Raw genomic sequence first — 27,420 nt, 5'->3', positions numbered from 1 at the left:
GACTTAGAAGTTCAAGGGTATGGCACTGATTGCATTTAAAGCAAGGACATACAATAAAGACGGTATGGCCGTTTGAAAATAACTGACTTCTGTTATGGGGATGTAATGTACAGCATGAGGTCTACCATTAATAATTTGCATATTATGTTTCATATTTGTAAGTTGCTAAGAGAGTAGATCTTAAAAATTCCCATCATAAGAAAAAGATTTTTGTAACTCTGTCTGGTGATAGATGTTAACTACACTTATTGCAGTGATCATTTTGCAATATATACAGATATCAAATCACTGTGTTGTAAATCCGAAGCTGATATGCTATATCTCAATCATACATCAATTAAAAATTTGAAAGAAAACAGATTTCTAGTCACTGGCACAGAAGAAAGTATAGGTTACAGAACCATGGTAGAAAATAACCCCATTTTAAATTTGCTTATAGAGATGCACATGAAAAAAGCCACGAGATGATATATGAAAATATTATCAAGGATAATCTATGGGTAGATTTTGGGTGATTTAATTTGTTTTCTCTTTCATTCTCTTAATTTTCAAAATGATCATGTAATATCTGTGCACTAGAATGTTGGAATTTACCTCATTAGGATGCACTGCCCTTCATGTGGTTAATTGCTTCCACCCTTTATTAATTTTCTCTAAAAAAAGCTCAGGAGAACAGCACAGTGTCCCTCAGCACTGGCCAGAGCTGCTTCCACAGGCCCTTTGTCCTCCCAGTTTTATGGCCCATGTTAATGGCTTTCCCTTCTCCAAGGTCAGTGACCAGAAAGCAAGATTCCAAGTTCAGCCCAACAACCCAGAGGACAAAAGAACGCGGTCAGCTTTGTACCCTAGCCAGCTTTGCACCTCCACCCTCAGTCTCCGGGGGGATCGATACCCGCCCCCTCAAATGCTTGCTCTTGAATTTCACGTGGCCCAGTCTCCGTGCCGTGAACCAACATCACACTGGCGGGTCTGTGTTAATAATGGGCCAGAGCTCAAAGCTTCAGAGACTCTCCGGGCACAGAACATGTGCAAACAGCAACAATGCACAGGCTGAAAATTACTTTATAACTGCTTTTCATCTACAGCACCTGAATAATAACTACTATTTAGAGAGCATTTATGATGTCAGTGGCAGACTAACTTTTCCATACACTACCTCACCAGCTCCTCATACCACACTTTAAGGGGGGTGCTGATACTCCTTGAGGCTCCTTGGGGGTGAAAAAACTTCCCCAGCTCACGTCGTTAGCCAAGTGGGGGAAAAGCTAAAACGTGGGACTGGTCAACTCTCACCCTCCAGGCACACGGTCTCACTCGATGGTGTGTAAGAACCTCTGCAGCCTCGCAGTACTAATTTCTTCATTTGATGACTCCCGAGGCAAAGTGTTAAAAACAGAAAACACCCTTCTGACAGAAAATGTGTAATTTACATACGTGAGAAGCTAACAATGCAAGACCAGTCTTCTCTACTGCTGAAAACTCCGACCATCTGGAAAAATAAAGTTGTTCTGAGCAAATTTGTGCTGATCAGTACAACTGGCATACATTCATGTGCAGCGTCAAGCCCAGAACTGGTCATGAAGATCAAGCTCGGGAATGAGCAGTTATACAACCTGTCCCAGTATCTGGCTGACTGACACCTTTTGCAGACGTCCCAGGCAGGCCCTCCGGGAAACAGATGATATGCCCAAACTAGGCAGTTCCAAGTAAGTTCTATAAAAGGGGCTGTGTGCAAAAGCGTGTGTATGCAGGTCAAAAGACAGGGGCATTCAGTACCTCTGGGGCCAAGGAAGGGGTGCTATTGTTACAGCTGGGCCTGAAGGATCCAGGGACAGAGCGGATAGCTCAAAGCACCTGACAGAAGCTAAGGCGAGAGCTTTGGTCTAGGGACACCGTCCACAGTGACTCTACAGACGGAGACTCTGGGGAATAAATATCTCCATTTTGTTCATCTCCCTAGCGCTGTTCTTCACTGATGCCCCATTGGCTGATCCCAGCCAGGAGCCAGATGACAAGGGGGCCACTGATATAAACCTTTTGTATCACTGGACAGGGGAAAGTGGACCTAAAAAGGCAAATGGAGATCATCCATGACTTCTAATACTCCCCTCTCCTCTCCACCAGCTTATTTCTCTCTCCTGCTCATTCCCTGCTGCGGACCCTTCCATCACTTCCCCTGCCCCGTGTACCCTCCCCTGCCCCAAGAGGGTGCTGGGAGGTGGCCGTGGTACCCTCCGATGATGCTCTTCAAGAATATCAGCCCCAAACCCACTAAGACCGGAGACATCATGTAAAACCATCATACTCGCCTCACTAAACTGTCCACACACAGGCACGCATCCCTTGCAGCCTGTTCCTCATGATTAACAACTACCCCTGGGCTGTATTCTTTAAGCGTAAATACCGTTGCTCTATTTCTAAGTGTCCTAAGTTTCAATCCACAGTGAGGATGAACTTTTAGAAGAACATATGGCACACTGAACACACTCCCTCTCTCAGGCCCCCCAAAGCCTATTCCTTCCCCGAGCTCCTAAGTTCCTCTTTTGAAACAAGGACTGGGAAACCCAGGAAGGATACTTGTGCTGTCAAGAGATGGCATCAACATTTTGGAAGGTGGAAAGGGAATGGAGGAACAGGAATTGACCTAGAAGGGAAGGGACAGAATCCCCACGTGTGCAAAGGGGTGTGGCCAAGCACCTCCTGAGTGCCTCACGGAGCCTGTGGGCTGGAAGGTGTCCAGGTAGAAAGAAGCCTGGAGCTTGGGAGTCTGCATTCAGAGCAGCTATATCCCACCCCAGAGACCCTCCCCACTCCTAGCAGCTTGGCGACTATACTTTTAAGCTTTATGGAATTCCTTAACTGGTTTTTAATTACCACTTGCACTGCGTTTTAAAACTAATGTTTAAACTTTCTGCAAAAGTTGATGTGCATGTTATACTACTTGTTGCTGAGATTGTTCTGCCCTCAGATGCAGAAAGAATAGAAAAATGGCCATTACACAGGGAAGACCAAACTGTTCTGCGGTTAGAACTGAAGCTCCAAAAGGAAAAGTCAGCTCGCTCTAAGTGCCAGCTCCAGACCAATAAAAACTGAATACACTACTCCCCGATTTTTACTAAGGTATAACTGACAAATAAAAATTGTATATAGGTAAGGTGTGCAATTGGATGTTTTGACATATGTATACAGTGTAAGATTATTGCCACGATCGAGCTAATTAACATATCCATCACATCACACAATTACCATTTTCTTTCTTTACTGTGGTGAGAACACTTAAAATTTACCATCCAGGGTACTGCCCTGCCCACTGGCTCCTCTCTGAGAACCAGTCCTGCAGAAGCGATGAGCCTTCACTTACCACCTGCCTGGGGGGGCCTCTGACCCAGACGGGACCAATCAGATTCTCCCCTGGGAGTGTACACCTGAAACAGATTCCAGTTAGCGGGGCTAGACCCCAAAAATCATGTATGTGGTGTTGAAGTTTGCAGGCGCGTCTCCTTCGGGGAGAGGAAGAAGGAAGACCCTCTGCTACCCCTCAGGGCCATGCAGAAAGTCACCTGGGTTCATGCTCTGCACCCTCCGGAGGAATCAGAGATCCGTCCAAAAATTCCCTCCCTTTCTGCTAAAGCCAACTGTAACAGGTTCTCCCTTCCCCAAGTTGAGGGCAGGGATTTTATTTTAGACAGACTATTTTTTTAAAGAAGTTCTAGGTTCATGGCAAACGGAGTAGATACAGAGATCTCCCACATATCCCCTGCTCCTCCACAGGCATAGCTTGCCCCATTATCAACATCACGCCCCACGGTGGCCTATTTGTTACAATGACCTACGCTGACATACCATTACTGCCCCAAGTCTGCAGCTGACATTAGGGTTCATTCTCAGTGTTGGTCGTTCTGCGGGTTTGGACAAATGTATGACATGTATCCACCACTGTAGTAGCATACGGAATAGTTTAATAGTTTCACTGGAGGATAGGGAATTCTGCCTGTCTTATTTTCTGCTATATCCCAGCACCTACAACAGCAGGTATTCGATAAATATTTGTTGAATGAACAAAGAAATGAATGAATGAATGAATGAATGAATATATAAAATAAAGTTGACCTCTGTGGATGAGTCTATGAGCCCTGGCTGGGGCAGCTCAGTTAGTTGGAGCGTCATCCAATAACTGAAGGGTTGCGGGTTCGATTCCTGGTCCAGGCACATACCTCGGTGGCAGGTTCAATACCCAGTCTGGGCGCACATGGGAAGCAAACAATCAATGGTTCTCTCTCACATCGATGTTTCTCCCCCCCCTCCCCGAAAACAATGGAAAAATTGTCGTCGGGTGAGGACAATAAATAAATAAATAAATAAATAAATGTGAGTCTACTTGGTTCTCTCAGTGTGGTCCTCAGACCAGCAGCATCAGCACCACCTGGGAACCTGTTAGGAATGTGAATTCTCAGGTCTCACCCAGACCCACTGAGTCAGGAGCAGTGGAGCTCCCCAGGGCAATCTGATGCGTGCAGTTTGAATGCCTCTGTGTTAGAGCTCCCCTTGCCCCACCATGGGGCACAGAGTACGCCCACAATGACACTGAGCGTCTGGGCTGCAAGGGCCTGCAGAGAGGCCTGGAGGTTTGGAATGAACTGACCAGATGCTTGTTTTGCCTGCTAAAGATAACAGGAATGCATTAAATTCTGGCCCCCAGGAGAAAATCAGAGCAAAGAGACCGTCCCTTTCTTGGGGGCGGGGGGCGGGTGGTTGGTGCTAGGAATGCTACCTCACAGCGGACTCAGGACAGGAGAGGCTCACAAGGTGCTCCAAGACCTAGAATGTGAGGGCAGGGGCCCGCGGTCACCTGCAGGCGGGAGCTGGGGTCTTCTCCCTGGGTCTGCAGTGGCAGCCACCGGGGCGCATTACTGAGCCACCGGAGGCTCCAAATGAAGCCAAGCCGCGTCCAAGCCAGAGGCCATGGGCTGCAGGGCTGGGCTTCCTGGCATCTCCAGGTGCCCTGAAGTTGAAATGATACCAACTGCTCCCAAGCACCAGGCAGAGAGGCAGGAAGAAAGCTCTGCGGAAAGAAAGGCCTTCTGAGGTTTATGACTCTGGTCAGGGTGACAGCCATTGTTTCCTTCTGGGCAAAATCTCCAAATCTGCAGCCAAAACCCGAAACACCTTCGAGTTCTCCTCCCTCAAGATCTTTACTGGGAATAGCCAAGTCACGCCCTAAAACTTCATCAACTCCCAAAGGGACGGCGGCCCTAGAGAAAATCTCACATTAGGGAAGCACCTACTGTGCGCCCTGCCCCTTCCACTCCACTGTCCACCCTGCAGCCACAGGGACCTCTGTAAATTACAAGTCCAGGCCCTCGCTCCCCGAGCTAAAACTCTTCAAGGGTTTTCCATTGTCCTTAGCCAAAGTCCAAACTCCAAATGTCCAAGCAGGCACCGTCCCTCTAAAGCTGGCCCAGCCTTCCTCCCTGGCCTCCTCTCACCAGCGCTTTTACTGCCCCACCCCCCCTCCCCCGCCACTGCCACGCTCCCACTCCAAGCTCAGGCCACACTGAAGAGCCTGAATGTCCCCCAACACAGTGCTCTCACCGCCAGGCCTCAACTATGCTCTTCTTCTTCCCGGCCACGCCCTCCGCTCCCCACAACCCTCACCCCTCAGCATCTTCCTGTCGGCTGTAACCCTCTCAGGCCCTAGCCCGGCAACTCCTAGACTTCACCCTGACCCCACCCAACCCGACCGAGGGTTAAGCCTCCTGCATGTGCTTTCACAACTCCTTGATTTCCCGCCATCGTATACCTGGCACACCACAGACTCCGGCACTAAAATGACTTGGTTCACAGCCCCACTCCGCCGCTTAGCCGCTAGCTACCTTGGGAAAATTACTCGAACTTTCTGAGCCTCAGTCTCTTCATTCATAATGAGATATCTACCTCACTGTCTTATAAGGTTAAATGAATTCATTTGAGATTCAATGAAACATATGTAAAGGCAGGTGGTAAAAACTACATGTGAACTCTATGTGAGAAACAGAAGCGTGCTGTTATTTTTCCTGTACTCATCACACTAGGTAATTGCCTGAGCTACTAGTGGTCGGGGCAGACACTGCATCCAAGTTTGCTGAATGGATGGCAGCTCCTTTGTTCTCTTTCCACTGCCCCATGCGGTCTCCAAGTGGCTGCCGTGCCTACAGGGTAGAAAGTATTAGACAACTTGCTCTAGTGGGAGCTATTAAATACCATCAGCATGAGCAGGAAATTCTTCCCTATTTCTAACAAAAGAAGCAAATCAAAGACGACACACAAATGGTCAATAAACACATGAAAAGATGCTCAGCATCATTAGCCGTTAGGGAAATACAACTTAAAACCACAGTGAGACGCTACAGGTCCTCAGATGGTCCTGAATAAAAAGACTGGTGATTACAAGTGTTGGGAGAATGTGGAGCTATTGGAAACCAACCCCATGCAGGGCTGGTCGGAATGTAAAATGGGGCAGCCACGTTGGAAGACGGTTTGGCGGTTCTTCAGAAAGTTAAATGTGGTCACCATAAGGACCCAGCAATTGCACTAGGCATGTACTCAAAAGAAATGAAAACACATACCCACACAAAACCTTGTACATGAATGTTCACACATCATTATTCATAATAGCCAAAGAGCGTTATCAATCCAAATGCCCATCAACTGATAAAAAGAGAAGCAAAATGTGCTATAGCCATATAATGAAATATACCCCCACAAAAATGAATGAAGCACTGATATATACTACAGCATGGATAAACCCTGAAAAGGTTAAGTGAAAGAAGCCAGACACAAAGCACCGCAAATTGCATGATTCCATTAAGAGACAAAGAGTAAATTAATGGTCACCTAGGGCTGGAGGGGGAGGGAGTGACTGACTGCTAAGTGGTCCGGCTGCTCTTTTTTCAAGTGATGAAAATGTTCTGGAATTAATAGTTGTGATGGGGGCACATTTCTGTGAATACACTAAAAACCACTGAATTGTACACTTTAAATGGGTGAATTATAGTATGTGAATTATTTTTAAAAAAGAGCGATTGAAACAATAGTAAGAATGAGCATTTTTAAGTGCTTGCTATGATGCCCCGTAGTAGGCTAAACAGCTTTTATAGATTCACTCATTGTTTGTAATTTCAAAAAAGGCAAGAGAAGAGCATTTTTTAAAAACCCTCCCCAGAGGACATTTTTTCATTCCTTTGGGGGGGTGGAGGGAAGATACATCAATTGGCCGCCTTCTTGTAGGTGCATCGACTGGGGATCAAACCTGCAACCTGGGCATATGCCCTGAGAGTGAATTGAATTCGCAACCCTTTGGTCTACGGAAGATGCTCCAACCAACTGCGTCACACCGACCGGGGCGGTAGGAGCGTTTTAAAAAAGATAACTTCACTAAGGAGCCTAGGCCAACCTAGGGCACAGAGCAGACCTCACCAGTTCTCTGAGGCTAGTCGATTCGCTGAGAGGACCCGCACCTGAGCTGGCAACAAAGCCTCGGGGATGCGTGCCTGGAGCTGGAGCCAAAGAGGCCTGTTACCCTCATAGCTAAAGTGGAGTGAAGTGGGGCAGAGGGTCCGTGATCTTGGGGCAGAGCTAAGGGAAGGAATTGGGGCCCAAAGCTGAGATTGCTCTGGACTATCTCCCGCCTAAGGGAGGTTTCTGTAAGGCCAGGGGGAGGCAGTGGTAGTTAGCCGCACAGACTCCGGACTTGAACTGTCCAGGTTTCACCCGACTCCACTCAAACAAGTTTCTTAGTTTGAATGGCCTTAAGTTGTAAGAATTAAATGAGTTTATTCTATGGGAAACACTTAGAACTACTCTGGCACGTTGTAATATCTCCATAAACGTTAGCGGCAGCGCGTCCTCTGCAGGAAAGGGCCTGCGAGAAGGAACAGGGACGGGGCGGCGGGCGCACATCCACATGGACCGTCATACGTAGATTTCCCGTGTGTAAACGCGCTGGGCGGAGAGGGAGGGCGTGACTCGTCCCAACTGCGCTGCGCAAGGTCTTCCCCAACGTTTCAGTCCGGGGCGAGAGGACCCGGGGGGCACGAGGGCCGGGAGGCTCAACCCCCAGGCTGAGGGGCTTAGCGTCCGAGAGCTCCGGAGTAGGCGGAGGGAGAGGGAGGCGCGCGGGTCGCGCGGGGCGGAGCTGGGGGAGGTCCGTCGGGAGCGAAAGGCCTGCCCGGAGAGCGGGAAGCGGGAGAGCCCGCGGGGCGCTCGGGGCGCGGTACCTGGAGTCGAACTTCTGGCCGTCGGGGAACGTTCCCACGTAGTGGTACCGCACGAAGTCACCGCTGCGCACGGTGCGCGGGCACTCTTCAGGCACGAAGCGCTGTTCGATCTGCAGCTCCGTCTCGGAGCCCAGGCCCAGGCCGGCCACGGGCGCCGCCTGCCCGGTCACCCAGAGCAGCAGCAAGAGCAGCGGCGGCGGTGGGGGCCGCCAGCCCCGGGCCTTGAACGCCATCGGGGACAGCGAGGAGAGGCGCGGGGGGCGGGGCGGGCGCGGAGCCGGCGAGGGCTCGCGGGGCTCGGGCGGAGCGCTGGTCGGGCCTGGGAGCAGCTGCGTTTGCAAACGTGGAAAAGACTCCCGGCCCTCCCCGGACCGCAGCTACCACCCCCTCGCCCTCGTCCCCCGCCCCCGGCCACATCCGAGCAAGGGGAGGAGCTGCGGCCCCGCGCAGGGCGGGACCGCTGCGCCCTGCGCCACCGCCTGGCCCGCCCCGGGAAGAGGGCTGGCAGCAGAAGCGGGGACCTGTCCCCAAGGGAGAAATCGTGCACTGCTTGGGGCTGGGCTTGGGCCCAAAGTTGGGAGAGAAAAGCGTTTACTGCCTAAGCAGACCCGCTGGTCTCCGCCTGTCCCTGGCGACTCCGAATTTAGAACCAGGAGAGGCCCCTACGTGGCTGCGGATCCAATTACCCCCTACAGCTTTGGGGCAGGAGAGAAACTTAGATTTTTTTTAACGTAGTTACAAGGATGGATTCTACATTGAAAAAGGCTGAAACCACTCTTCAGGGTTTTGTTTTGGTGTGTTGTTTTTTGTTTTTTTTTTTTTTCAGAAATGTCTTTTAGTACTTAGAAAGGGGAAGGCATGTGTTGCCAGACTCTCTTGACGGTTGTACTGAGGAAAGTTTTAAATGGCCAACTGTGAGAGTTCCCTCAGCCACTGAGATGTACTGTGAGCTGACTTAGCAAACATCCCACGCGCTCTCACACACGTGACTAAGCCAGGTAGGACTTCACAATAGACTCAGATGCCCCCAAGAAATTCATTGGAGCAGTTAAACGCATTTAGCTTAGAAATGCAGCGTGGCTGTGAGAACAGCACAGCTGTGGAACAGCTCAAGTGCTAGAGCTCGAGTAGGAAGAGCACAGCTCTGAGACACCTCCTGGGGCCTGCCCCTCGGTGGGGCCCCTCTCCAGCTATACAGCTCTGCTCTGTCCTCTCCACTCTGCCACGCTCCCCTTTGCTCTGCCCAGGACCTGGCTCAGAAGACAGGAACACGATGCAGGCCCCCTTCAGTTCAGGCTTCTCCCTGAAGTTTAGTTTGCGTGAGAGGCCCCTGGGTAGAAGCGGCTGCTAGGTCCTGTTTTTTACATTTGGGCCCCCTTAGCCACCAGGAGTCCATCTTAGTAGGTATCTTCTTTCTCAGGGTCTGCAGAAGCAAAATCCTGATACTAGAACGTGGCAATGATAGCAAGTGAGAGAATCCAGGCACCAATCTAATGTATAAATAGAAATGCAGAAACACTAAATAAAACATGATCAAATGGAATTCAACAATTTATCAAAGGAATAATACATATAACATAAGGACTACCTACATGACCTTCAGCAGGTTAATTAACAGTACCCCCTGTAAGATGAAGATAAAACATGATAATTACGATTATTATAGATCTGATTCCATCCCAGGATCTAACGAGAAACTTCATGTAGCACTAAAAAAATGTTAATTGTTCCTAATAGAGCTTATTCTATTGAAATAGAAAACCTATTAATATAATTAATCCTATTAATGCTGTTAGTCTATATGGCTTGGGTAAAGCTGATCCCACCCCTGGGAACTAGGGTGGTCATGTGGCATAGGCTTGGATAGTCAGAGCACTGCTTCTCCCTGACCACAGTGATTGTTTCCATGACAACTACATGACCCTCGCTAAGCCAATGAGTATAGTACATGGAACTGAGAAAGATTTCTATCAGCTGGGGCTGTACGTTGTTGCTATTTTTGCCCCCACAATGGGAGAACCTCCATGAAAAGGAGGCAATACAAAGGAAAGTGAAGCTGAGAGAAAGAGAAATTTCTGACTTTCACATTTCAGCACCTAGATCCAGCCATTCCTGAAGTTCTACCCCGTGACATCTCAGATATATGAGACGCTAAATTCCTTCATTTTTCCCCATCAAACAGTTCGATTTGGATTTTGGTCTGTTGTTTCCAAAAGCATCTTGACTAAAATACTTGCTAAAATGGCATTATCAATCCCTGGGTCTTTTTGCTAAGAGAGCAAACCACTGTGTTAAGCAAATATTTGAATCAGTCAAGACTCAATGGCAAGTGTGAAAAAACCAACTCAATTGGTTTCTGCATAGACGTTTACCCTAAACTTTTCAGCTTCTTTGCTTGCTTGCTATAGGGTCACAGGTTGTGAAGAATGTTTTGTATTTTTTCTTTTTATATGTTCCTTCTTTTCTTTTATGTTAGGGGCAGATTCTGACCAGCAACGAAGCCTCGGCAAGAGGGAAAGAACTGTTCCGGTCCAGCTTGGTTGCTGTGGGCCACTTAGATTTCTCTCCAGCACACACCATGTTAGGCAGTGGGGTCTGCCCTGGCATCGCTCTGTTTACTGAGCCTCGGGGCCTCTTTGTTTTTTGTTGTTGTTATTGTTCATTTGTTTTATTTTTTATTATTGTGTGTTTTTCAGGGCCTCTTCCCAGGATCTCTCCCCGTGAGTTAGTGTGGGCCTCCTCACAGCAGGGGGACCTCCAGGGCAGTTGACCGTCTACATCTCTGAAGGCTTCAGGGGGGAAGATTTCAAGAGAACCAAGCACAGGCCAAATGACCTTTTCTGACCTAAACTATCTTCCACTCTCTACTGGTTACAAGCATATCACTAAGGCTGGTCTAGATTCAAGGAAAGAGGCACACACCTCACCTCTCCATGGGAAGAGTGTCAAGCTCATTTGTACAGGAGAAGTGAGATGGGAGACACAATTTGTCACAATGACCAAAGTCATATTATGTTTTAAATCACAATGTCAAGTTTTTGATGTACAGTAGGAGACATGCCTTTCCACAGACCCAGTACTAAAATCTGACTGAACACCCTTCTCGTAGTAGGATCTGACATGGTGCACTCTCTGAATGCTGCTGGGTGGGAATGGAGTCAGCACAGGGGCAGGACTAGTCTTGGAGACTATTGCCTTTAAGATGGGACCAAGTTTGGTCAATTTTGTACCTTATTCCAAATGGTGCATATTTTCCTGTAGCCACTGGAATACTCATGTGCGCTTAAGAGTTTGCTGAACAAAGGCTGCCTGATTGCTTTTCCTTGGCTCTGCCTTTCTAGATTCTGTAGCCCTCTTCCTTCTGTTAAGTTACATTTTCTTTGCTTCGCAAACATCTTCCTGAGACTACATTCTTCTTAATTAGATGGGAATGTCTTGCAAGGTATTTCCAGGCCCAGGTAACTTGCATGAACAACAGTTTTGGTTCATGCACAGATTATGGAAACCTGCTTTCCAAATTCTGGGACACATCAGTGTAACATAGCATGTCTGTTCATAGTCCTTTGTGTGTTTATTTGGATTTTCTGTAATAAATATGAAAGATCTCCCCAGATATTTTAGGTATTAATTATACTGAATGCCGCATGTGAGGGAAATATTCCCTATGCTATTACTTTCACTTCCTTTGTGGTTTATTCCATTATGTTAAAGCTAAACCAATTATTATAACCACATACCAGATAACACTTTTAAAATACAATCTAGGTAAGCACCTTACACTTTTGCATCCTGGCTTCCTGGCTCTGGGCCTCAGTCTCCCTATCTATAAAAGTTGTGTAACGTAATACATAAAGGTAGTACCAGAACTTAAGTTTTTAAAGATTAAATCCGATCCTATTAAGGGCTTAGATCAATGACCAGCACATAAAAGCACTCAGTATATATTAGCTTTTCATTTTCAGCACCCAAACCTTGTCTAAACGCAACACACACTCTTTTAACCAGGGATCGCACGCTCTAGCGGTCCCCGGGCAGCGGGGAAGGGCTCCCAGCCGCCGGCATCCATAGCCCTCGGCCGCCACCAGGGGGCGCGCTCCGACGTCCGGGAACCAACTAGCCTGGCTGCAGGGAACTGCGCTCCGAGCGAGGACAGAAGGCCGCGCCGCAGGGAGGCGCGGACCGGCAGTCTCGGCAGGAACACCTGGCTCGCCGACGGCCGCGGCGACGGTGGCGGCAGGAGGGGGCGCTGCGGTGACCCGCGGGCACGCGCGGAGGAAGTGCCGTCTTCGTCGCCGCCTGAGCCGCGCGGGCCGCGATGTCGTCCCGGCCCCGGCACGCCGACCCGGGGGCCGGGAGCGCACGGCGGGCGCGAGAGCCGCGGGAGCAGGAGCTGCAGCGGCGCCGGGAGCAGAAGCGGCGGCGACAAGACGCGCAGCAGCTGCAGCAGCTCAAGCACCTGGAGTCCTTGTGAGTCCCCGCCGCCCCCGGGCTCCTGCGAAGAACGGGCGCCGCCTGGGCGCCATAGGCGGGGTCCTCGGAGACCCGCCAGTGGGCAGGCAGCCCGGCTGCGGTTACCGATCCCGGGCGGCGCGCACTCTCCTGGCAGCCGCCCCACGGCGGGAGGGAAGGCCGGTGCCAGGCTCCCCCGGGGCCCCGCCCCCAGGCTCCGGGGTGCACGCGGGGGGCGGGGAGCGCTTCCGTCCGCGGAGCCGCGGTTGGTGTCCGCATGCCCGGGTGTCGGGAGTTTCGCTGGGGCTCTACAAGGCGCTCACCCTGGGTTTGGAGACAATACGCGAGAAGTGCACTTTGGTCCCGGTCCTTTCGCGGTGTTCAGGTCACAGGGCCCACTGTGAACCCGATACAATCTTTTCATTTGTTTCTAAGGGAAGTCCTGTAACGTTAGTGTGGAAAGGATAAACAGTGGAGTGAGGGACCTGTCCCTAACTTCTGGGAGGTGGCTGACAGGTAGAAGAGTGTAGACTTGCCCTCTAGCCCAGAGAACTTTAACCCGAATAAAGCGTGGAAGCTACAGAGAGGCCGACTCCAACTCAACAAAAAGAGTTAGCACCAGAGACGTACACTCTTGCGGGTGAGCCTCGCCCGACCCAGGACACTGCGCTCCCGGTCCCCGGAGGGGTCAAGGGGAGTCCATGTAACGACTGGGAGGAGGGTAGGCTGTGAAGGAGACAAACATCAGGTGGGAGGTTGCATTCATGACCTTCCCGTTCTTCTCTGCCATCCTGTGATTCTCTTAAGTAGCTGAAGAAGTCAGTGTCGCTTGGAGCTTTGACACAAAACGCATTGCTTTGTGGAGCCCGGCCTGCTCTTTCAGTCTGGCCCTTGAGCTGAGTGTCACCTCAGTAAGGAAGTGGTTGCAGGACAAGGGTCTTGCATGGCTTGCACCCACAGCCCTGGCCCCTCAGGCAGCTCTGTGTGGTGCTCTGTCTGCCAACTTAAAGGTTTCTTGCCCCATACACAATGGGGAAGATAATGTTTTTCCCCTTGTACATAAATGTAGTCTTCTTGTTACACAGAGCAAATTATTGCAGTCTGAATGAACATTTATATTTGGCTTCTCAGATGGTACAAAATAATGACCTCTACCAACTTTTTTTAAATATTAAGAATCCACTGCACCCTGGCTGGTGTGGCTCAGTGGGTTGAGAGCCAGCCTGAGAACCGAAAGGTCACCAGTTCCATTCCTAGGCAGGCACGTGCCTAAGTTGCAGGCCAGGTCCCCAGCTGGGGACACATGAGAGGCAACCCATCCATGTTTCTCTCCCTCTCTTTCTCCTTCCCTCCCCCTTCTCTAAAAATTTTTTTTTAAAATCTTAAAAAAAAAAAGAATTAACTGCAGAGACGTGTAGACTGAACAGTCGGAATGTAGAGAAGCCAGACCGTACATTAACATACGTCCATTTCCAAATCTTTTATGGGTAGGAGTCAAATACTACGTTAAACTTTGAGAATCATCCTTAATAAGTTAAATCAATGAATTGTTTAGCCCTTGGAAAAACTGTCAACTACCTTCTTTCAAACTTGTGAAAGCGGTTGTGAAATGGACTTTTTAGGCAATGCCATTGCCAATAATAGATTTCCAAATGTGTATTTCCATCACACTTCTTTTCATCTTGGCAACAACAGTTACATATTTTTCAGGAATTTGGATTTCAGTTTGGCCATATGTTGTTGTTTGTACAACTCCTGTGGCTCAAAGGACAGATTATTGGATTTATAGTTTGCACTACCAAACTCCCTGTGTAAGACTGTACCAGTCGTGTTTCTAATGAATGCTTCTAATGAGTGATACATTATTTGTATCATTTTCCCAATTTATGCAGATTTCCAGTGTTATTGCTAAGTTTTAGCTATGTCATGCCACCACTTTGTGTTAGAAAATACCTTTAGACGTTAGCTTTGAAAAAACACTGTCCCGCACCTTAGCAGCTAAGTCTAGTCATGCCCAGTTGGTCACAATGTGATATTCACGGAGCAGATCCTCCTCTGTCCGCTTAGAAGAGCTCTGGCGCTGGTTATTTACCGTCCACAAGCTGTCTCCTCCCATCCGTGCGGGACCCAGGCCTTGGTCTTGGTGATGCTAGTGGTCCAGGCTTGAGCTGCCCCAGGAGGCTGCCGGGAACATCAGCTCGCCTTCCACAGGCAGGGCGAAGCCAGCATTGCGGAGCGCCCTTCCCATGCGTGCTTGTGAACTATTCACCCGTGGGAAAATTGAGGCTCTAAGGGGTTAAGTAATTTGCCCAAAGGACACAGCAGGGAGAACAAATCTGAACTCAGCCAAGAGTTTTTATCTCCGAAGCCCGTGCCTTACTTCCCCTCGGCAGGAGTCACAGCCACATCGTCATAGGATGGGACATGTTGCTGGGGGAAGTTGGGGTCTTTTACCCCTAGAAAACAGAACATCTTTTATTGGGACTGTTATAAAGAGTTCTTGTCCCATACCAATATCTAATTCTCTCTTTTGATACTTACTAATGTTTTGCTGGTGATGAAAGTAATACATTGCATTACAGAAAACTCAGAAAATGAGCCCCGCTCTCACCATGTCGGGGCACCCACTTTTCCATGTTTCTGGAGCCAAGACACAACTTTAAACCAGCACCAGTGCCCAGGTGTCCTCACAAAATAGGCCTTGTGGAGGCATTGAACAAGCCTGGGATGTTTGGTTTCCTGTTAATAGCCAATAGTGAGTAAATACTTAAAAATGAACATGAGCGTTCAGAGCACATTTCCGGAGCTGGGATCCAGAAGCCTTTTCTGGCAGCTCCCACAGAGCTGTGGAAAGTCCAAGGTGTACTGGGAGCCAGGGGTGACTTGTGTCCTCCGGGCCCTGGCAGCCTGCAGACGACACGGAAAGTATGTCCCCACACCGCCGATCATGTAGTAAATCTAGCAGTTTTCTCTAGTGGATGCTGCCTGTCATCAAGGCCTCCTGCAGGGGCTCTGTGCCTGGGACCCAGTAAGGTCGGAACGGCGTGGGACACGGTCAGAGAGCCGGGAGTAGGGGCAGCTGGCTTGGTCTCACTGTGGGCTGGGGCAGGTGGGAGTATCTTGAATGGAGACTGGCATGAAAATGGGAGGGGGGCCACTGGGACAGATCACCTTCACTCCTTCCCCTACCAGGGTCCCTTCCCTCCGTCTCTTCTCCTTCCCTCTGACCCCCTGCTCCTCCTGCAACCCCCTCCCCTGTCCTCCCCTCCCCCCCCACCCCCCGCCACCCAGGCCAGGAGAGTGCAGACCACTCAGCAGCCCAGCCCGAGCCTCCTCAACATGGACTAGGTGAAAGTTATGCTAGGTCAACAGCTGTAATGACAACTATAATGACAGTTTGGAACTGTGATGAACTCAGGGGTCTGCTAACCTCTCGTTTTCCCTGTAACCTTTTGCTTTCCCTTCCTCCAAAAAGAAAGTCACTGTGCTAAGATACCAAGTTAGTTACAGTTTCAGTGAATTGAAGTTCTAGATCTCAGCAGGATGTGGTATAGCGTCGGTTTATTTATCTGTGGTCTCTTGAGTGCTGGGCATATTTTATATTACTTGTTTTAGACCTAATGTAGTTTTAGGTTTTTATTAAAAACATCCTTTTTATTTTAGCCTATAGTTGCTTTTTGCTCATTAAAATGTGTTATGGGCTCAAGGTTGATGATGGTTTTTTTTCCTTTCTAGCTATGAGAAACCTCCTCCTGGGCTTATCAAGGTCAGTGTGAAGTTCGTCCATGTGGTTATCCTCGTAGATGTATTAGACTCAGGGCTCAGACTCAGTCACTTGTTATGCAAACAGCTGCCTGTGGTTTTGAACCTCTTTTCATGATGACCCTGTTTCTTCCCTGCAGATGCCAGTCATACACTTCGGGCTTTGTCACAGGTCCAGTCCTTTGTAGAAATTTCATCAGTGTAGTGTCTGTTCCCTAGGAAACCAGGGCAGGCCCACGTGTGCTCCTCAGCCATCGTCACTCCCCTTCTCTCCCCCTCCAAGCTCTGCTGTCCAGGTGCTGACTCTGCACCGGTGCTGGTCCCCTGCATGTCACCAGCTCAGAGAGCAGCAGACCCTCAGGGAGCCCAGCCTCGAGCCCCTGGTGCAGGAGCCCCTCCTCCAGCAGCCCGGCCCGGGTCCCCGTCTCTTGAGGAGTGGGGCTCAGAAGAGTGGTTAAAGGCCAAAGCAGCCTTTTCTGTCTAAAGACTTACACTTTAAATTTAAAAAAAAAATTTAAGAATTATTTCATTGTAAATTTAACATTCATGGGAACTGGACAAAAAACCTCCTTAATTGTCACTATAGTTCTTCAGTGGTGAAGATGTGTATCAGAGATACAGCATGTGCATGATGAGAAAGCATGGTAGCGGCCCTCCAGGCAGAATAAGCTATTTCAATACAACACGCCGTTTTTATTACCCTAGATAGCGTTGCTTAAAAATTCTTATACTTTGTCTCATTATACAAAGAGTTTGAGGTAGGGACACCTCTTATTTTTTTTAAATCCTCAACCGAGGATATGTTTATTGATTTTAAGAGAGAGGAACAGAGGGGGAGAGGGAGAGAGAAACATCGATGTGAGAGAGAAACACCAATTAGTTGCCTCCCGTACGTGACCCAACCTAGGGGGACAAACCCACAACCTAGCTATGTACCCTGACCGGGAATCGAACCCACAATATTTTGGTTATGGGATAATGCTCCAACCAGCTGAACAACCCGGCCAAGGCTGTAGGAAACCCTTTGTTTGATCTTAGAATCTAATATGCCTTTGAATTTAGATAGAGCTCACAGATCATTCCTGTAAGAGGGACAGATTTCTATTTTACTTCACTAGTAACTTTTCTCTGAGAACAGCTGCTTCGTTTTCATGACGTAATTCTTCTGGTGCAGTTATTTCCATTTGTCTGTCCCGTCTCACTTGTCTTTCCAGTGCCTGGGAGGGTAAGTCATGATGACCGTGGAAGCCCCTCCTCCCGAGGAAGCCAGACGATGCTGTGTTCTGACGCAAGTGGGAGAGAATTCCGGCGCTCATAACTATATTGTTTACACGCTGTTTCCTGTTTCAGGAAGATGAGACCAGGCCAGAAGACTGTATACCAGATGTACCGGGCAATGAACATGCCAGGGAGTTTCTGGCTCACGCGCCGACAAAAGGACTTTGGATGCCGCTGGGGAAGGAGGTCAAAGTTATGCAATGTGAGTGTGGAAGTGCGTCCAGTCCTCCTGAACACACGCAAGTTATAGCCCACGAGTCACGAAGCACATTTACCTCGCTCTCATCACAGCGCTGTTAACGTCACAGCATGGTCTGTTTTAGAGATAACGACACCAACTTCCTTGTGTCAGTAAGCGGTCCGAGGTTACCGGTGCAGCAGAGGTGTGACTCCAGGGCTTCTGCCTCCAAGTGCGGTGGTCTTTCCACAGGATGGCAGCTGCCCGCGGGGCGCCCTCTGCGGTAACATTCCTGCAACAGCAAGGCTCTCCTGCGTAGTAATGCCTTGAGGCCCAGGGGTGCATTGGAGGGCAGGTCCCTGTGGGTCTTGCCGCAGTCAGCCACCCTCCCTCAGTGGTGCTCAGGTTTCTGCATGGAAGCTGAGGGGAGCTACAGGCCACAGAGGGTGGGTTTGGGACTGGCAGAGCTTTGCGCGCACATCCCCCACCCCCTGCCCCTCCAGGGCAGCAGCGCCTTTGGCATTTGAAGAAAGGGTCCTGCAGCCTTTTAAAGACATTTGTTTCTACAGAGAGTCTTCATGCATGTAATTAAAATAGTTCCTTGTCTCTTTTTCTCCATTCCCACTTAAAGCTCTTTTGGTTGGTTATTTTGACATTTCTTATGTCTAGGGACTATGCTCACGCCGTATTGATTTTTCAGGTCTGTAGGCATTATCTGTTGACATTGTACCATGGAAGATGAGAATTTAGCTCACTCCCGCTCTCATACACATACACATACCCTTATTATATCTCATCTTTCCGAGAATAGTTTTATCATAATTTTGGTTTGGTAAGTCTTTAGCATTTGTTTTCTTATGATCATATTCAGAGCTGAGGCATATAGCAAACTGACTGCTTTTCCTTTCAAGCATCCTGAATAATTCTCTCACTTTCCCCAGAATTAACATATACTGATTTCTCATTCAATCCAGAATCATTCCCAAGCTTGATCCTAAGGCTCTCAAATGCTTGAGGTATTCTGTCTATTTCCTCTTTCTAAACATGGTTGCTGCGATGTCAGCCCTCCAGGGGTCTCGCTTCACTGTGTGTTATGAATTGAATATCTGTGTTCTGCCCTCCTGCACCACAAATTCATATGTTCAAGCCCTAACTCCCAGTGGGATGGTATTGGGAGAATGGGTCTTTGGGAAATAGTTAGGATTAAATGAAGCAATAAGAGTGGCTCTCCTGGTGTGATAGGCTTAAATGAAGACAAACCAGCCCTGGCTGCTGTGGCTCAGGGGACTGAGTGCCAGCCTGCCAACTGAAAGGTCACGGGTTTGGTCCCCAGTCAGGGCCCATGCCTGCGTTACGGGCCAGGACCCACTTGGGGGTGTGTGAGAAGCAACCTTCTTACATCGATGTTTCTCTCCTTGTCTTTCTCCCTTTCCCTCTTTCTAAAAATAAATAAAATCTAAAATATGTATATTTTTTAAAAAGAAGAAGAAAAACCGAGAATTTGTCCTCTTTCTCTCCACTGTGTGAGGACACAGCTGCCTGTGGCAGGAAGACCTGAGGAGGACTTCTCCGAAACTGACTTGCTGGCACCCTGACCTTGGACTTCCCGTCTCCAGCACTGGGAGGAAATAAAGGTCTGCATTTTGTTGCGGCAGCCTGAGCTGCCTCTCACACTGTCCTTCTGCAGCTTCCCTTAGCCTCTTCCTGAGTCGCAGGTCCTGCTTCCTGCGCGTTGAGTCATCTTTGTTGTTATATTCTCTTGTTATGGTGGAGCGCCTCCTCTCACAACTTTCTTTGAAATGGATTTGTAGGGGATACCATTTTCAGGACCTTAATTTACAGGAAACATCTTTATTTTACAGATCCTATAATTTTCTGTGTTAAAAAATCAGTTTTTCTGGTAAGACTTTATATGTAGAAACAACTGATGATGCTACAAAAATAAATTTGGAACTAATAAATGAATTTAGTAAAGTAGCAGGATACAAAGTCAGCACGCAAAAGTCAGTTGCATTTCTCTACACTGACAATGGACATTCTGGAAAGGAATGTACAAAAATGATTCCATGTACAATAGCATCAAAAAGAAAAAAAAACTTAAGAATTAACCGAAGAGATGAAAGACTTATGCAATGAAAACTACAAAACATCACTGAAACGAATTAAAGGTAACATAAATAAATGGTAACGCATCCCATGTGCATGGATTGGAAGACTTACTATCATTAAGATGTCAGTACTACCCAAAATGATCTCCAGGTTCTATACAATTACTATGATAATACCGATGATCTTTTTCTTCTTTTTTTTTTTTAAATAGAAACAGAAAGCCCCATCCTAAAATTCATGTGGAATCTCAGGGGACCCCATATGGCCAGAAGAATCTTAAAAAAAAGAGAACATAGCTGGAGGACTTATACTTCCTGATTTCAAAAGTTACAGTAATCAAAATAGTGTGGTACTGCTATAAAGACAGACATATGGACCAATGGAACAGAATAGAGAGCCCAAAAATAAAGCCCTGCTTATATGGTCAAATGACTTTCGACACTGATGACAATGGTGCCAAGATCATTGAATGGGGACAGGACAGTCTTTTCAACAAATGCTGCTGGGAAAACTGATTTTCATTTGCAAAAGAATGAAGTTGGACCCTTGTCTAACATATACAAAAACTAACTCTAAATGGATCAAAGACTTAAATATAAGACCTAAAACTATAAAACTCTTAGAAGGCAACATAGAGCAAAGCTGCACAAAGTTGTATTTGGCAGTGATTTCTTGGATGAAACACCAAAGGCACAGGAACCAAAAGAAAAAAATAGACAAATTCAACTTCATGAAAAATTAAAAATTCTGTGAATAAAAGATATTGTCGATAGCATAAAAATGCAATCAACAAAATGGGAGAAAATATTAATATTTGCAAATCATATACCTGATAAAGAATGTACAAAGAATTCCTAACTCAACAAGAAAGAAACAGCCTGATTAAAATTTGGCAAAGGACTTGAATAGATATTTTTCCTAAGAAGACACAAGTATATATACAAATGACCAATAAGCTCACAAAAACATGCTCAACATCACTAATCATTAGGGAAATGCAAATGAAAACCACAATGAGGTTCCGTCTAATACCCACTAGGATGGCTACTATCAAAAACAAACAAGCAAACAATGTTGGCTAGGATGCGGAGGAACTGGAACCTTGGTGTCGTGTTGGAGGGACTGTGACTAGTACAGCAGCCACTACGGGAAGAAGTATTGTGGATCCTCAAAAAATTAAAAATAAAATTATTATGTGACCCAGCAATTCCGTTTCTGGGTGTATACCTAGAAGAACTGGAAGCAGGGTCTTGAGATGTTTGGACACCCATGTTCATTATCACCCATAGCGGCATTATTCACAATAGCCAAAAGGTAGACGCAACTTGCGTCCATCAACAGATGAGTGGAAAAACAAAATATGGAGTCTGCATACAATGAAATAACATGCAGCCTTAAAAAGGAAGGAAATTCTGCCATGTGCCACAACATGGATGAGCCTTGAGGGCAGTTTGCTAAGTGACATGAGCTAGTCACAAAAAGACAAGTACTGTCTGATTTCACTTACATGACGTACTTAGGGCACTCGGAATCATAGAGACGGGAAACAGAACAGTGAGTGCCGCCGAGTCCCTGGGGTGGCGGGGAATCGGGAGTTCTTGTTTAATGGGAGGAGAGAGTCAGTGTTACAAAAGAACAAAGTTAGGGAGATGGATGGTGATGATGGTAAACTTTATGTTATATGTACAAGTGCACCTCGTTTTATTGCACTTCACCGATGCGTTATGTACAAATTGAAGCCAAGTCCCTCCACCACCAAAACAATAACAACTCACTGTATTGTAATACTCTCTTTGTTGTGGCGTCTGGGACCACACCCATAATATCTCTGAGGTCTGCCTGCAGTTTACCACAATTTTTTAAAAATTCAAACAGCTGAGAGTAGTAAGTGGAATCCCAACGTGGGTTCAAACTGCACGGGTCCACCTTTACACAGATTCTTTTCAATGAGTATCATCCATGTGTTTTCTCTTCCCTATGATTTTTTTAAATAACATTTTCTTTTCTCTAGCTTACTTTACTGTATATGTACATAATACATATAACATACAAAATATCTGTTAACCAGCTATTGATGTTACCCGTAAGGCTTTCTCAGTCAACAGTAGGAAGCTGAGTTTGGAGGGAGTCACCAGATCCATGTGGATTCTCAGCAGGGGTCTGGGCTTTTTGAGGGTTTTGCAGGCCCTGCCCCCGCTCCGAGGTCCAAGGCTGCTGCCAGGCTGCTGCATGGTTGTCACGCTGCTGCTCGCTAAGACTTGGAGGGGGTTGGGAGGAGGTCCAGTTAAAATGCCCGGAATTTTGCTGTTCTTACCAAGGTTCACAGGTTTTCCTTGCATGGATGCTCCTCGGATCTTGCCAAACCTTTGGTTAGTTCCCAGGGGGTCCCGTAAGTGGATTGGGGCCACTGTGTGATGACCCTCAGTGCTTTTCTGGAGGAACACACTTGTAGAGACTGCCCCTTGGCCATCCTTGACATACTTCCTGGGTCTTCCCTTTTGAAAAGAATTCTCTTCATTGTCATTTTCCTGATTTCTCAGGAAGGGAATGAAAGCAGATCAATGTGTTTAGATGTTATCTTTACGCAGAAGTCTACAGTTTTGGGTGGTGCTTTTTTTTTTTTTAAGTTTAAAAATCACTGCTCTGATGAGGTAGTTGTATTTCACTTACCGTTTTATACAGTAGCTATTTGCATTGACTTGGAAAATAAGCGTTTTTGGGTTGAGAGCAGAGCCAGTTTTACCAAGAAAGAAATGACATTTTAGCTTTGGGGAACCTCAGTTGTGCCAGTCAGAGGTCTGCAGGGACCCCATCAATATGTTGACATGGTCATATGATTTTGTAAAATTTGTCAAGGCAGGATATTTTTTTGCCGAAAGATCCCCCTACCTCCCAGTCTCCACAAAACTTAGATTCATCCCAGACATTGTAAAAGACATATATACTATTTAGACCTTCATTCATTTTATTGGTTGTAGTGTTATCCAGAACAGTGGTTCTTAAACTTTAGTATGTCTACAAATCACCAATAAATCTTTGGAAACTCAAGTATGTGTCCGTATTTCTGAGTGGACCTATGACTCTGCATTTGTGACAATCTCAATTTTCTAGGGTCTTACATGGTTCATTCACTGATTGCATTTGCTTTTAGAATTGGAGTTTAATGACAAAAAAACTTGAATGTGATCTATTCATTCTCTATCTTCATTAAATGAAACTGTGTTATCTTACAGAAATATTTTTTTCTTTCTTCTTAGGTTGGCGTTGTAAACGGTATGGTCACCGAACGGGTGACAAAGAATGTCCTTTCTTTATCAAAGGCAACCAGAAGTTAGAACAGTTCCGAGTAGTAAGTAGACCCCCAGAGTGTCCCTTTATGTTTACAGAAGATGGTGAACATCCATGGATCAGGGAGTCATGAGTGAACTGGAGGTTCACAGAAAATATATCCACAGAAACCTTTAGGCCAAAGTACCTGGTGGTAACTGGATCTCTGTTAAGTTGCGTTTGTGTAGCAGATTAATTCATGAACAAACAGCTAACTTCCTATTAAAGTGGTACTTGCTTATACCTTGGGAACAGTGCTTTTTCTGAAGCAGATGTTTTTTATTCAATAATTTTGTTAACTTAGATAAAAAAAATCATGTTTCATCATTAAAATTTGGGTTTTAGTTTCCTAGTCTTTATCTAAAAATTAAATGTCTTTAAATTATAAGATGGAAGTGTGTATGTAAGTTATATATGCTCTCTATTTTTTAAAAAGATTTTATTGATTTATTTTTAGAGAGAGGGGAAGGAAGGGAGAAAGAGAAAAACATTGGTATGTAAGAGAAACACCGATCTCAGTTGTTTTGCCCACACGCCCCAGCTGGGGACCTGGCCCACAAGCCAGCCATGTGCCCTGACTAGGAATCCAACCAGCAACCTTTGGGTTCCTAGGCCGGCACTCAGTCCACTGAGACACACCAGCCAGGGCTATGTATGCTCTTTAGATGACAGTAAATGAAACCTTCCATTTCCTCACTTTATTTTAACAGTTACTTCCCCAAGCTGTTAGTTCATCATTCAGTAACTGCTTCTGCAAGTGAAATAAGCCGCTCTCTGGATGTACTGAGGTTATCAGCATATGTCAAACCAGGACCAACAGACACCCTCCAAACTTTCTTAGACATTTAAATTATTGTTTTAATTTTTAATAATCTTAAATAATTTTTTGATCAGTCATTCCACTTCTAGGTGGAATGTCATTTTTTATAGAACATAGAATGGCAATAAACCTCAAAAACTTTAAACATATTCTTTTTTCATTTTTTGACTCAGAAATCCTACTTCTAAGAATTTACCTTAAGGACATAAGAGAACATCAATATGTACACAGCTGTTTATGTATGTATCAAGATTACTTTCATAATTAATTATATGATTGAAAAATTGGAAACCAAAGAAAAAGAGGAAACAATAGTCCAATGTATCAATAAAAAATACTGTGACAAAAATTATTTAGCCATTAGGAATTATGTTTTAGAAGAATGTGTAATGTCGTAGGAAAATGTTCATGATAAACAAGTGAAAAGCAATTAGAGTTGTATATATAAAAATTATAAAATATTATAATTTTTTATAAACTATGAATAATGATTGAAGAAAAGAGACCAGATGTTAATAGTAATTATCCTTTGGGTAGTAAGGTAATAGATTTTTTAAATTGAAATTTTGTAACATCTAAAATTTCTGCAATAAATATTCCTTCTTTTTAAAAATTGAGGTAATTCACATACCATAACATTTCCCATAAATGTGTTCTTATTTTTAGTAATTTAAGTCATTTTAAATTATCTGTACTTCCAATATGCTTCCACATTTTGTTTAAGGTACTTAACATATTTTTGTTTACCTATAAATGTTTCATTCTTATATATCATCTCTTATAACTCATTTGTTTTTTTTAAATACTATCTCTTAGTCACTTATCCACATATAACAAAGAGAATTACCTCAATATTTCTCCCTTGAATAGTGTTTCATGATTCTGCCAGTGTTTATTTCCTTATAAAGGATATTTAAATTATATCCTATATTTTTCTAATTGGAAAATTCTTTTCACAGCCTCGATGAGTTTGCAGTGATGGTGAACCTTAGGAAGAGTTAGAACATGTCTAAAAAAAACTATACCAAACTGGGAACAAAAATAACTGGTTTTAGTTACATAGGGATTTGCTATTTATTTAACTAATGCTCCATGAAGTTTAACCCAGCCTTAACCTTGTCTAACCCTCAAGGCACATGAGGATCCCATGTATGACATCATACGAGAAAATAAAAGACACGAGAAGGATATAAGGTGAGGTTCTCCTGGTGATAACAATATTCTCTTAAAGTTTTAAATTATATTAAGTGGGAAATAACCATTCCAGTATTAGAGGAGTGGTTCAATAAATAATATACTTCAATGGTGGTTCAATAAATAATATACTTCGATGGTGGAGTACTTGGAGGGCAGGAGTAATCGCTGCCCAGGTCCGTGTGCAGGGGAATGAGCAGGTCAGCCTGTTCCACTTGGGTTAACGTAAAGCAGTGGGCGTGGCCCAGCCTGTTGAGCCACCGATGGTTGAAGTTGGCAGCCGGTGCTGTGATGTCTGGTTCTGCTGCATGATTGGTTCTCTTACCTCTGATTTAGTTTATCTTCTCCAATGTCGTTAGGGATTTGAGCTATTATTAAAAATTATTCTTAAACATGAATAATGAGAGAGTGAAAAAACAGGAAGGTTTTTTCCCACTAGATCGGACATCTTGGGTTACAGTTGTTGAGGAGGTAGAGTACCTAGGATGAACTGGAGCAGCGGGGGAATGGGCAGGAAAGCATGTATCTGTTGGAAGTTGTAATCGCAGGGACTCTAGGAACATGCAGGCACGCCCTCTTTGGGGCACGCCCACTCGAATCTCCTTTTCGGTGAATTTTCTGTCTTCTAACCTGTAAGGGTCCCCACGCCACTTGCAACCCGGGGAGCAGTGGCCAGCAACAGCTCATCCTGGGCTGACCCCCTGAACCTGTCTCCAAGGCTCCATTTTCTCTGACCTTCCAGTGACCTGACAGCAGCCCCACCTGGGCTTTCCCCTGCTGTGGCTTCTATCCTAGGCCCTTCCTTGCGTCACTGTCCCCAGCTTTCCTAAATGTGTCCTCAAAATAAAAGAAGAAACATGCAGAAATATTTAGGACAATGAAAAGAACACAGATTGCTGGTCCACTGGTTACAGTCCTGTGAAATAGCCGTGGAAAAAGATGAGAATGGGGAAAACATGCAGAAATAAAAATAAGTACTGTGCTTCATGAGGTGATTATAAAAATATATTTTAAAAAATACATTTTTAAGTTACGGTTTATGGTCCTTTGACCAATCTTATCTGTTTAGGATACAGCAGTTAAAGCAACTATTGGAAGATTCCACCTCAGATGACGATGGAAGCAGCTCCAGCTCCTCAGAGGTTAAGGAGAGACACAAGAAAAGGAAGAAGAAAGAGAAGCATAAGAAAAAGAAGAAAGAGAAGAAGAAGAAGAAACGAAAGCATAAGTCTTCCAAGTCACACGAGAGCTCGGACTCAGACTGACGGGAATTGGGCTTGTTCAGACCCTCATCTGGGAGATCAGACACAGGGACCAAAGAGCAGGGGACCGTGGGGTCAGAGAGGACACCAAGGAGGGTGTCTGGTGCCACACCCGTGTGTTCTCGCCTACCTTCCAGGGAAGGTGTGGCCAGCGGAGCGGGACCCTCCCAGGTGCTCGCTCAGGACAACTGCCAACTTCTGGCAGGAAAGCTCTTGCAGTGTCGTCCTGCTGGTCACTGGGGTTGGCGATTCCTGAGAAATGGCAGGGTGGCGGGACTGAGGGGGTCTCTGAGGACGCCCCTCCAGGCGCCGTCACCTTCCACGGCGAGGCTGCTGAGCTCCCAGACTGCAGGCTGGACCTTCCTCTGTTGCTGATCATAATAAAAGGTCATTATTTATTTTTCAAATGTGTTTTTTTTTAATTTCTGAATAATACATGCATGTGTTCCATATTTAAAAGGTACATAAGGTTTAATTATGAAAAACCTTCCTCCTTCCCCAGCTACTCAGTTCCCTGCCCCAATGGCTAACAACATTACCATTTTTTGCGAAGATGTCCAGAAATATTTTATGTATCATAAGCAAATGTGGAGTTTTTTTCTTTTAACATAAATGCAAGCATACAACACGACATTTGTTGGCAGTTTTTAGTTTTCATTTTTTAACTCAACAGTGTAAAGCACGTTGGGCCTTGCTGCACACAAAAGTCCCGTGCTCATAAACCCTGGCATCGTGGGTTGAGTTGTTTTGTTTTGTTTTGTTTTGTTTTTGAGGAGGGAGTTGAAT

The 27,420-nt window shown here is 46.1% G+C and overlaps 2 protein-coding genes across 2 annotated transcripts in view; one reads left to right on the top strand and one right to left on the bottom strand.

Moving 5' to 3' along the window:
- Nucleotides 1-8,571, bottom strand: part of FKBP9 (FKBP prolyl isomerase 9) — a 34,732-nt gene extending 26,161 nt beyond the window's left edge. Inside the window, exon 1 of the mRNA XM_054571340.1 lies at nucleotides 8,256-8,571. Within this exon, the coding sequence (XP_054427315.1) occupies nucleotides 8,256-8,488 (233 nt within the window). The 5' untranslated portion in view covers nucleotides 8,489-8,571. The remainder of the gene's footprint in view (nucleotides 1-8,255) is intronic.
- Nucleotides 8,572-12,527: 3,956 nt separating this feature from the next.
- LOC129068896 (retinitis pigmentosa 9 protein-like) lies at nucleotides 12,528-26,784 on the top strand. Its single transcript, XM_054571339.1, has 6 exons — nucleotides 12,528-12,722; nucleotides 16,440-16,470; nucleotides 17,817-17,946; nucleotides 23,289-23,380; nucleotides 25,311-25,372; nucleotides 26,442-26,784. The coding sequence occupies exons 1-6, from the start codon at nucleotides 12,571-12,573 to the stop codon at nucleotides 26,635-26,637; spliced, it is 663 nt and encodes a 220-aa protein (XP_054427314.1). The 5' UTR covers nucleotides 12,528-12,570; the 3' UTR covers nucleotides 26,638-26,784.
- Nucleotides 26,785-27,420: the final 636 nt, after the last annotated feature.

Source organism: Pteronotus mesoamericanus, unplaced genomic scaffold (assembly GCF_021234165.1).
Source record: "Pteronotus mesoamericanus isolate MK-2021 breed Mesoamerican mustached bat unplaced genomic scaffold, CSHL_Meso_final contig_220, whole genome shotgun sequence".
In the NCBI taxonomy this organism is placed as follows: Eukaryota; Metazoa; Chordata; class Mammalia; order Chiroptera; family Mormoopidae; genus Pteronotus; species Pteronotus mesoamericanus.
This window is presented reverse-complemented; position numbering and strand designations above follow the sequence as displayed.

Coding starts and splice junctions, on each gene's coding strand:
- LOC129068896 (XM_054571339.1), top strand. CDS start 12,571: ATGTCGTCCCGGCCCCGGCACGCCGACCCGGGGGCCGGGAGCGCACGG. Junction 12,723..16,439: donor CTCAAGCACCTGGAGTCCTT/GTGAGTCCCCGC, acceptor TTTCCTTTCTAG/CTATGAGAAACCTCCTCCTG. Junction 25,373..26,441: donor AGACACGAGAAGGATATAAG/GTGAGGTTCTCC, acceptor TTATCTGTTTAG/GATACAGCAGTTAAAGCAAC.